Source organism: Neovison vison, chromosome 4 (assembly GCF_020171115.1).
Source record: "Neovison vison isolate M4711 chromosome 4, ASM_NN_V1, whole genome shotgun sequence".
Taxonomy (NCBI): domain Eukaryota; kingdom Metazoa; phylum Chordata; class Mammalia; order Carnivora; family Mustelidae; genus Neogale; species Neogale vison.
In genome coordinates this window covers 142,802,457-142,814,236 of record NC_058094.1, presented here as the reverse complement: position 1 = coordinate 142,814,236, position 11,780 = coordinate 142,802,457, and the positions used below count along the sequence as shown (strand labels likewise).

The 11,780-nt window shown below is 46.0% G+C and overlaps 1 protein-coding gene across 1 annotated transcript in view; it reads left to right on the top strand.

Annotated features, from left to right (window-relative positions):
* Nucleotides 1-324: 324 nt before the first annotated feature.
* The window catches only part of CDHR3 (cadherin related family member 3), an 80,620-nt gene continuing 69,164 nt past the window's right edge, over nucleotides 325-11,780 (top strand). Inside the window, exon 1 of the mRNA XM_044244519.1 lies at nucleotides 325-425. Within this exon, the coding sequence (XP_044100454.1) occupies nucleotides 411-425 (15 nt within the window). The 5' untranslated portion in view covers nucleotides 325-410. The remainder of the gene's footprint in view (nucleotides 426-11,780) is intronic.

Sequence of the window (11,780 nt, the reverse complement as noted above, 5' to 3'; positions counted from 1 at the left end):
GTAACAAATGCCTTAAAAATGTGAAAGTGGCTTTGGAGTGAGGAAAGGGTAGGGGAATGGACAAATTTAAAACATAAACATGGGACTGAAAAAGACTAAATTGCCTTGAAGACATCACTGGTAGAAATAACGGGTATGAAAGTGGAAAGAGCTGGAGAGCAAGTCTCTATTGTCTTAGAGCACACACGTACCATCCTGAACAGAATGCTGCTCAAAATAGGAATGTTAATGGTGCTTCTGGTGAGATCTCAGACAGAATTTTGGACACAGACTCAGACAGGCATAGAGGGAAGATGTCATCGAGACACAGGGAGGAGACAGCCATCCACAAGCCACGGAGAGAGGCCTGGGACAGACGCTTTCCCTACAGTCCTCGGAAGGAAACAACCCTGCCAACCTCTTCATTTGGGATGAGCTGTGTGACAGTAAGTATCTGTGGCTGAAGCCACCCGGTCTCTGGTGCTTTGTCTCGGCAGTGGCACCCTATGCCATTTGTCACCAGTCAGGCTCTCTGCAAGCAGGTGCTGAGACAGAGTTTGGGGTGGAAAATGTCTGTTAGGGACCAAATCCCATAAAGGAAAGGGGGAAGGAACGATGATCAGAAACAGAATGCAACTGACATGAAATGAGTTAACATATAGGGCTGGCTCGTTCCGCTTCTTAAAAAAAAGCCCAAAATTGAATATCACAGAGTATGATGGTCTTTAAACTTCATTGACACTTATTGCATGTGTTTTCCCGTCATAGTTTATAAAGAGTATGATGCAATCTATTTTCATATTGATGAGAGTTATAATCCACAAATTGAAGAGGCTTATCAATGTCAATAACAATATATTATGAATGCTAATGAAATAATAGCTATTCTTTTTTTTTTAAGATTTTATTTATTTACTTGACAGAGAGAGGCAGAGAGGCAGGCAGAGAGAGAGAGAGAGGAGGAAGCAGGCTCCCCGCTGAGCACAAGGCCCGATGCGGGACTCGATCCCAGGACCCTGAGATCACGACCCGAGCCGAAGGCAGCGGCTTAACCCACTGAGCCACCCAGGCGCCCCTAGTTATTCTTTACTCGTTAATAAGAACAGCTTTATAGGAATCTACTTCAGTTAGAAGGATTTCAATTCAATACAATTTGAAGTACATTTTGTTTAGAAAGGTGGACGAAGGAATAGAGATTGAGCAGACGGAAAATATGAACGATAATGTACATGGGAGGAGACATCAAGCAACCCCCAGTTGAGCCCTGGACTGAAGGCTGCCCTACAGGGTTGCCTAGTACTTTGTCAAAACGGCTGGGACTTCGTCCCTGCTGGGCCCATTCAATCACTGCACAAGGGCTGCCCCAGGAAGGGGGCCTTGAACAAGGAGGCTCCTACAGCTGAAGTGGACCCTGGAGGGGCGGGCGGCCAGAGATGCTTGCCGACCCCACTCTTGGCTGCAAGCCCTTTCTGGGAGGGGACCCCGGGCCACACATCCCCACATCCACCGTGCTGCTCGCGGAAGAGTGAAGGATGGTACATGACCCAACTGTTTCAGCCAGTCCAACTATCTTGAAGACCTTTAATTTCACCATAGAGTCCATTTCTAATATTCATTGTACCTATTAACACTGTACTAACTTAAACAGTAAAACTCCATTTCTGACACTCACTATGCTAATTAACCAAGCCTCAGGTACTCCGTGAGACTTCCATCACAGAAGTGCTTGGAGTGGCTGCTTCTGGAGTGTGGCTTTTCTGATAGAATACGAGCTGACTGCCCTGGAGTGGAATTTTCCATTAGAGCGACTGACGGCCCTTAGAGGAAAAGCTCAAAGCTTAAATGAACCGGCACACACGTCATAGGACTGACTCTACCTTGCCGAAATCACAGACATCCTAACAATCCTCATATAGATATGCTTGTCCTTGGGGTCTTGGACACCTATCCTCCCCTTTTGTACTGCTTTAGGGATCATTTTGTTGCAAGAAAAAGAACACTACTCAAACTGGTTTGAGTTTAATCAGGGTTAAAGGCTCGACCCTGAGATTAGGGTTGAAGGCTCTTTGGATCACTCAGAGCGGACCTGGGGTGTTGGCATGTCAAGCTTCCCCTGCCTCTCTCAAGGGTCCACAGACTCTTCTCCTCTCTGCTTTCATCTGAGCGTCTGCTTCTGTTCCTGCTTCTCTTTCCCTTTCTATTTACTTATCAGCACACTCCCCCAATCTTTTCTTAAGGTTTTATTTTTAAGGGGCACCTGGGTGGCTCAGTTGGTTGAGCATCAGATTCCTGGTTTCAGCTGCGGTTGTGGTCTCAGGGTCATGGGACCAAGCCCCGTGTAGGGATCCATGCCCAGCGGGAAGTCGGCTTGGGATTCTCTCTCCCTCTCCCTCTTGCTCTGTCCCTCCCCTTGCTTGTGCTCACTCATACATTGCGTGCGTACTCTCTCTCTCTCAAATACATACATACGTAAATTCCTTTAAAAAAAGATTTTTGGGGGGGCGCCTGGGTGGCTCAGTGGGTTAAGCCGCTGCCTTCGGCTCAGGTCATGATCTCAGGGTCCTGGGATCGAGCCCCGCATCGGGCTCTCTGCTCAGCGGGGAGCCTGCTTCCCTCTCTCTCCCTCTCTGCCTGCCTCTCCATCTACTTGTGATTTCTCTCTGTCAAATAAATAAATAACATCTTAAAAAAAAAAAAAAGATTTTTGGGGCACCTGGGTGGCTCAGTGGTTTAAAGCCTCTGCCTTTGGCTCAGGTCATGATCCCAGATTTCTGGAATCGAGCCCCTCATCGGGCTCTCTGCTCAGCAGGGAGCCTGCTTCCTCCTCTTTCTCTGCCTGCCTCTCTGCCTACTTGTGATCTCTGTCTGTCAAATAAATGAATAAAATCTTAAAAAAAATTTAAAAAGGATTTTATTTTTAAGTAATCTCTACACCCAATATGGGGCTTGAACTTACAATGCCAAGATCAAGAATTGCATTCTCTACCAGCTGAGCCAGCCAGGTGCCTCTCATTTCCCCTCTCTTGATTCTACATAACCACCATCACTTGACCATTTTCATGTCTCTTAGGTCAAGGTCTTGAGAGAAAAAAAAAAGGGAAGAGCAAATATGGCTGACACAGCCCTGTCTATGGCCTGGCGTCCTTGGAGGTGGTGGAGCACTGTGTTCTAGTCATTTGTGGCTAGGGGTGGTGTGAGTAGGGTAAACGAAGCTTCTCCTTCTAGGGATCACGAGAGGCTAAATTCCCCAAGAAGATGATGATGCTGGAAAGGCTCTGACCAGCATCTCTGCCATGCCTACCCCAATCCTACTGACCAGTAGCGTAGTATCTTGCCAAAAATTCCCTTGTATGTGCACTGTGTGTGTGCGTGCGAGTGTGCGTATGCATACAAATGTGTACACACACACACGCGCGTTCATACCCTGTGTAGTTGATGAAGCCCATCCAGGAGTTACTGCTAAAGGCCAAGTATTCAAATTAAGATATTCAAATGTCCGCATAATGTGTCTTCTTGATTTGGTTCATAAAGAAGTGACTTCTTATTACCATTTTCTGAAACCTCACTTGCTACAAATACCCCTTTCTCAGAGCGCCGGGCCTCACTTGGTTAGGCATCTGACTCTTGGTCTCAGCTCGGGTCTGGATCTCAGGGATGTGAGTTCGGGCCCCGTGTCGGGCTCTGCACTGGGTGGGAAGGCTGCTTAAAAACACCACCACAAATACCACCTTCTCAGCTGCAACCCAAGAAGGTCAGAATTGATTTCTCATTAAGGATAGCCACTGCCACCACCTGTGGGTGCTGCCATGGCTGGCAGGGTGCCATCTGTCCCTCCCAGACCACACACTGTCAAGGCTGTGAGTCACAGAACCTGGTTCTATGGTGGACTTTCCAAGGAAACGCTGGCCTCCATCCTGGCTCTAACAATTAGACCTCAGCATAAGCTCGCAACCCACGGATTTGATCCGTGAAAGAAAAGCTGTCCTGCAGCCTGGGTACATAGAAACCCCAGACTGTCCTCTGTTTTCTTTCATGCTTGCTTGCATTGACTGCTTGGAGTTTCCCAGGGACACTGGTACATCAACCAATGTATCAGCCAGGCACCCTTAAGCAGACACGGTGTTGAAGCCAAGAGAGCCCTGTGTCCGGCTTCCTGCAGATGCTCACTTCTGCCTAGGTAGGCTCTCTCATTCCTCATGCCCTTTCCCCCTTGCTTGATACCCCTTTAACAGGGGCAGAGGAAATGCCAAGAAACTGGAGACATCTCAGGCAGAAAGGACCTTGCCAAATCAAAGACCTCAGAAACACTTAAAGAGAAATGACTCACTATTCCTTCCCAGACCACCCTTGTTACAGTAGGAATAGGAGAGATCTGAGTAAAAACCTATATTTACTTGCCCCTCCCCTCCCCTGCTTCCCTCAAGCTCAGATGCCTGGAGAACTTATTGACTTCCATGAATAATTATGTCAGTGGTAGAATATTCTCTCCTGAAAGACCGTTGGAGAAGGGTCCCGAACTGAGGGCACTGAATAAAAACTTTCTTCTTTCCAGTTGTGCCTCCATCCAGTTGCTCTGAGGAGTACTGTCAAGTGCCATGGGGTCTGGACCTGTGTGGTTAGGCTGGAGCATTGGTCTCTTGTCACGCTGCCAGGAGTCCTCCACCTGGGATGGGGCAGGGCCATGAGGCTCACCGGCTGCTGCCCCTCCTTGTCCGCAGCTGTCGTCCAGGTGTACAGATGATCCACTGCCCACTCGGCCACAGTGCCGCCCGCTTGTAAAGGGGTCCCTCGGCTCTCAGATCAGACAATGCCCCAGAGGGTCCCCTCCCTACAGAGGCACTGACCTCGATTACTGACTCCATACCTGCTTTCACAGCCCCCTATCCAGGTCTTGGCCTTGGGGACTTCCAGTGGTTGAGGCACTCCTTATCTCCCTAGACAAAGTTCCCAAAAGGCATTCATTCATCTTGCCCCTTTCCCCCAGGGTCAAGCTGGGTGCTTCACCAGTAAGTGCCAAGTGGCCCATTCAGGATGCCCTGGAGCTTAAAACACCTATGAGGTGGTCCCCTCGCTCTGAACACAAGGAGAACCCAGACACCAGAAACCCCTTCCTTTCCTCCCTGATGACCGAACTCCTCCCCACCCCACCTGCACAGTGATTGGCCGTGGGGGGTGGTGGTGAGGGCGCTTCTTGTTAGAGCAGCAAATAACAAAGAAAGAACAAAACCAAACTAAACCAGATTTAATCTTGGTTCTTTAGGCTCTCGGCCTTCCCCCCTCCCCACCCACTCCCAGATACCATTTGCAGTTACTTTTCTTTCCAATGAATGCAGGAGGAAGATTGAGGGGGCGGTGGTAGGAGAGGGAGGTACCCTTCCATTTTAGAGGACCCGTGTGCTATTTACGTATGTGGTTGTTCTATGGAGTTCAATAATTGGGACACAGAGGTTATCAACAGAGTGACCTGAAACCCAGACGCTAGGGCCAAACTGCCCGGCTTTGAATCCTGGCTCTAGCACTTCCTGGATTTGTAACCTTGGGCTGGTTACTGAACTTCCGGGTGGCTTGCTTTCCCCCATCCAGCAAAGGGTGGGGTGTGTGTGTGTGAGCATTCGTACAACGGTCTTATAGCGTAGAAATCATATCAGTATTTGACGCACAGTAGAGGCTGTCAATAGTGAGCCTGACTTTAATTCAAACACTAAGTGATTATGTTTGACAAAGAAATGTAAACAGGGCTTTAATTGATTCTGGTGCTGACAGTTTGTGGGTCATTTATTACGGTCTTCTCAATGAGAGCCTCCGTCTGTGATCTAGGACCTGGGTGGCCACATAGTCTTGCCCAGGGCCTGAGCTCAGGTCCAACGCTGCTCCTCAGAGGACTGACTGATTTGGTTAGCAAGTAAATGGTTCTGTGACTCACGCTGCAGCAGTCATGAATGAAGCAGATGTGGGCCCTGCTTCATGGCACTCACAGTCTGATGGGCTGTCTGCAAATGACCTCATGAAGAAATACAGTGAATGGGTACCTGGGTGGCTCAGTTGGTTGAATGTCAGACTTTTGGTTTTGGCTCAGGTCATGATCTCAGGGTTGTGAGATCGAGCCCTGTTGTCGGGCTGTGCACTGGACGTGGAGCCTACTTAAGATTCTCTCTTTCTCCCCCTCCCTTTTCCCCTGTCCCATCCCGCACGCTGGCCCCGCTCGTGTGCATGCATGCACACTCTCTCTTTTTCTCTAAGAAAAGAAAGGAATACACAGTGAAGTGTGATAAGAGCCATGAATGAGAGGACCCAGGGGGCTTGGAGGGAAAGTAATTAAGGAAACGCTTAGTGAAGAGAGACATTTAATCAGAGATCTACAAGTTCAAAGTGAAGGGAAAAGTTCCAAACAGAGGAAACAGCATGTACAAAGGCCCTGGGCCAGGAAGTGCTTGGTATTCTTGACTTGATATAAAGCCAGCGTGGCTCGCGGGAATGGAAGAGGGGGTGAACTGCTTGAGATGGGGTAGTTAAGAAGAAATACAGGGAAAATAGAGACACTTTAAATAATCCATGTGAATATAATCATTAAAATAGAGACTGAGGGAATAACTACAGGAAAAATGACCTAAAGTTTGACAAATAACAAATAATTTACAAGGGGGAAAAATGTAGAAAAAGGTAGGGGAGAGCCTATAGACTAAGAGAGTTAAGAAGATGTGTCAAGGATGTGGAGAGGTTGGAACCCTCATACATTGCTGGTGACAACAGTCCTGGAGTATGGGACGTACATAGCATTAGTGGAGATGCCTGTCCATGCCACCCCCACCCCTGCCATCATCACACACACCATTCTCTTGTGGTCTGGATGCTTTCTGTTATGGATTGAATTCTCCCCCCACCCCAAAAAGATATGTTGAAGTTCTAACTCCCCACCATTCCCGTAATTATATTAATACCAGTCAGGTTCTTCAGAGAAATGGAACCAATAGGTTTTCTGTCATTCCCTCTCTCTCTCTCTCTCTCTCTTTCTTGAGCAGAGAGCCTAATATGGGGTGTAATACCAGGACCCCAGGATCATGACCTGAGCCGAAGGCAGACACTTAAAGGCTGAACCACCCAGGTGGCCTGAAATTGGTTGATTTAAGGACTTGCCTCATGTAATTATGAAGGCTTGGCAATTCCCAAATCTGCAAAGGAGGCTGGCAGGCTGGGGACTCAGGGAGGAGTCATTGGTTGAGTCCAAAGGCAGGCTGCTGCCATAATTTCTTCTTGCCTGGGGGAGGTCAGTGTCTTCCACGAAGGCCTGCAGATGAGGAGGTGCACCTCCCCCACATGCATTATGGCGAGTAATCTGCTTTACTCAAAGCCTACTGATGTAAACATGAATCTCCAGTAAAAAACAAAAACCAACCAAACAAAACATTCTGAGAAACATCTAGACTAATGTTTGACCGACAATCTGGGTTCCATGGTCTAATTGAGTTGACACATAAAAATGAAGTGTCACAGTGACCTTATTTGCGATGTAATTAAGCTAAAAAGGCCCTAATCTAATGCGATCAGTTTCCTTAAGAAAGGGGAAATTTGGACACAAAGACAGGCATGCACACAGGGAGAACACCATGTGAGGATGAAAGGATGCTTCGGGGTGATGCTTCAGGGTGATCGGGGTGATGCCAGCAAACCCCCTGAAGCTAGGAGCAGAGCAGAGCACAGAGCAAATGATTCCCCACAGCCTCCAAGAGGAACCAACCCAGCTAACACTCTGATCTCAGACTTCAGCCTCCAGAACTGTAGGATAATAAAATGCCACCCACCTGTAGTATGTGATTACATTCCCCTTCACTTGCCATAATCCAAACTGCAGAAATCAAGAACAAAGCCTCAGAAGGCCTTCTCCAGGTATAGACAGAGGGAGGATCTGAAAGAGGATATGAGAAGATAGCACCCATTTTTCCCTGCCTTCTCTTCACCAGCAACCTCCCCACTTCTGGGCCAATGGGTGAAACCCTTACTCTGAGTGGAGAGAGGAGAGCTGAAGGGGAAATAAGATAGCTGGGTGCAGTGTGGAAGTTATGCTCCTATCTTCCCACCCCTATGCTAGCCACCTCGCAGATGTGGGTGTGTCTGCTGAAGGCACACAAGGAGCTCCTGTTGAGTTTAGGCATCTGAGAATGGAGGGGACCTGTGCCCTGTCCAGGGAGACGGTAACTGGCTCCATGGTTGTGTATCAACAGTAAGGTGGAGATAGCAGTTGACATACAGGGCCGGAAGGTAGCCTGAGCTCCCTGTGTCTCTGAAAGTGTGTGTGAGTGGCCATGTAAATATGTCCAAGGCTCTTCAATGACACACAAAAGCTATCTAGGAGGCAGTAAGCCCATGGGACCTTGAGCGTTAGCACTGGACAGGACTGTAGGAAATCTGAGAAGACTTCTTGGAGACCAGGCGGTATGGGGTACATTTGAAGCAACAAGGCAGTAAAGCACCAAGAATTAGGTGCCCAGCCACCACCTCTCTCCCAACCCCTCACCACCATGTTGGCAAATGTGAAAGGAGTTGGATATTAGGGTCAAATTCAGGGATAAGGAGAAAGAGGGAGAAGAAAATCATGATATGACTTGGTTATGAAACTGGAATGGCTAGGAAGTCACTGAAATTGGGTAGATTTACCTGAAAATAGCTAGATAAGATTTTCTGTATCAGTTCAAAATGGGAATTCAAGATGAAAAGTCTCATTTCATGGCAATACCTTCATACATGAGCAGATTCATGCATAGACATATTTGAAGGGTCCTTTTAAATACCTGTGGACCAGAAGCCTTCTCTTCCTTCTTGACCATCATCTTCTGGGTCAGAGCTTTCCAAATCTGGGAACCTCAGGTAAGCTACCCATATGCTGGGCCCTGGGGAGTTGTGTAATGCTAGTGATGATCATGCCCAATGAGCTAGAGACTGACTTCCCATTCTCATTTCTCAGGCCCTTCCCCAGAATCCTGTCCAGCCATGGTTCTTTGCCTGGTAAACAGCCACTGTTCTGGCAATTTCTGTAGCAGGATATCTATATTCTCACATTATCTGTTGAGGGAGAGAGGCAATAGCTTGAAACACCTATGTTCTAAGCATTGGTCAATGAAGTAGTCCTAGCAGAAGGCATTATCTGCCCGTAGAAGTGCTTTCTATGAAGTAGCATACATGCATCAATCATTTACTGCTGTTGGTGCACTCTTCCTACTATTAATCAACACTTTTAGAGTGAGAGAAAGGCAGCAGGGAGGAGAACACAGAGGCTGGACATCCATCCACTCCAGGATCTCTACTAACTGCTCTGTGAGCCGTTAAGGCATTTAAACTGTTCTCTTACCTAGAAAATGCAAAGCTTATATAGTACTCAACTAGAAGATCTCTGTGGCCCTTTCAGCCTCTAACATTCGATAGTGCTAACACAGTTTTCACATTTTCTAGTCATTTGAGGAAACTCCATGCATATAATTAGCTGAATGTCCAGAAAACTTTTAACAAGGGACAGATCTGTTAGGAGTTCAGAGGCAAAGAGTTTTCTTGTTTTTAATATAGTCGAGGTTTTGAATGTAGGTTATGGAGCCCCACAGAAGCACAGAGGGCTGTTTATAGCCCAAATGGTTAAATTGGAACTTATTTTTGGAATGTGGGTTTATCTACCACACAAAGACAATCACTCACATGCACTACAAACATACACAAACAAAAGAGTCATATATTAAAGGATAATGTGTTTCTGAAAAGGTGCATATTAAGCTAGATTTTTGTAAATTGAAATATTTGGACTGCACAAAGAGAGTATACTAACATTTTGAAAAGGTAGAAAATCCTAATAAGTCCTCAAAATTAAGCAAAACCAAACCAGACCAGACCAATACAACTCTCAATTTGTCTTATAAGAACCCTTAATATTATTTATCTGGTATGAAAATTCAGATAGTCTTTTTCTTGGAAATAACTTTTGTAATGAGACATACCTATACATGATGACCATGAAATGATTTTCATATCTTATTTGCAAATTGTGTTATTTTAAAGCTGGGTTTCATATATAGTAAGTGAGAGTACCTCACATTAAGCAGAAGTCCTGATTTATGGCTACTTCTATCAGATCTATTTAAGTGGTTTTGAAGAGACAACATAATGAGAAACTCTTTGATAATAATACTATTTGACTCAATGAATAAGTTCTTCACTTGACAGTAAACCATTCGAGCTTTCAAAACAGTTATTAATCTGTTAGGTTTTTGAGACCAGGAAGTTATAATGCGTCCTCAAGAACAACTAAGCTTGTAGTCTCACAACAAAATTAGAATCCTGTAATTGCAGGACATTGAGGCTAGCTTGAAACCTTAAAAGTCACTGGAAAGAAAAGACATATTCCTCAAAACAAAACCCAGAAAACCATCAGACAACAAACCACGACAGGTAGGAGCTGATGGCAGAAGACAGGGGAGAAATATCCTCAATGAGAGGAGAAAGGGTAAAATGTGTAAGCTAGAATTCTATACCCACCTAAACTACTTTTCACAAGTGAGGATGAAATAAACAATATTTCCAGACATACAGAGCACTTATTGCTTACCGAGTCAGGCAGAAAAAAATGGCTAAAGTATGAAGAAAAACGAATCTAGAAAAAAAAAAAACAACAGCTAAGTATGAAGAAAAATGAATCTAGAAAAAAAAAGTATTGAGATGCAAGAAGCAAAAATGTGCAAAGGAATCTGCAAATTATATTGATAAATGTAAATACGGACAATATTGATGGTTAAAAGCTTTTAGAAACAAGGAGAAACTTAACTTTAAATAACATAGAAAATAGACAAGATGGGAGAGTATCTTTTAGAGAAGTATAAGGAAGCTAAGGTCTTTGTTCAGAGAGGACAAAGATAAAACTAACATTGACCTTTAGCATTTTGGGGAAAAAAACATAAAGTTATGTGTTTTATTAAATTAAGGCAAATTGCACAAGAAATAGAAATAGATGTATGTCTTCCAAGGTAATGGGGTGAAGGAAAAAAAAAGAGAGATCTGTCAGAAAAAGTGAAAAAAAAAAAAAAAGAGAGAGAGAGAGAGAGGATCAAGATGGCAGAGAAGTAGGAGAGCTCAATATCATCAGGTCCCAGGAATTCAGCTAGATAGTTATCAAACCATTCTGGACACCTACAAACTCAACAGGAGATAGAAGAGAAGAAGAGCAGAAATGTTAGGAACAGAAAAGCGACCATTTTCTAGAAGGTAGGACGTACAGAGAAGTGAATCTAAGGGGATATATGGGAACAGAGACGCGGGGGGAGGGGCTGGCTCTTGGCAAGTGTTAGAGCAGCGGAGCACAAAATCAGAACTTTAGAAGCACGCTCCACTGAGGGACATCACTCCCCCAGGGGGTGAAGCCCTCATGGGGACAGTGTGGTCTCAGGACCTGCAGGGTCACAAAAAGACCCAGGGGGTGCCTGAGTGCAGCAGAGCTCCCAGGTATTGGAACAGGGAAGCCAGCTGTATGGAGCCGAGGAGGGGATTTCCAGCTCAGGGATACCTTAAACCATGCTCCAAGGCACAGTCAGACTATGACTCTTCGAGCAGAGACCCCACACAAGTGGCAGACCCGGGAGACTCACCTTCTTCTCCCAGGAAAGGTGGTGCAGAAGCAAGCTGCAGGAATCTGCTGGGTTTGGAGACTCCAAACGGGGTCGTGCACCAGAGATAGAAATGTTTGGTCACAGGCCTGGTAAGCATGGAGTGTGGCCAGAGACCAGGAAGATGGGAGAGATTGGCTGCTTTTCTCTGAGGGTGCACTGAGG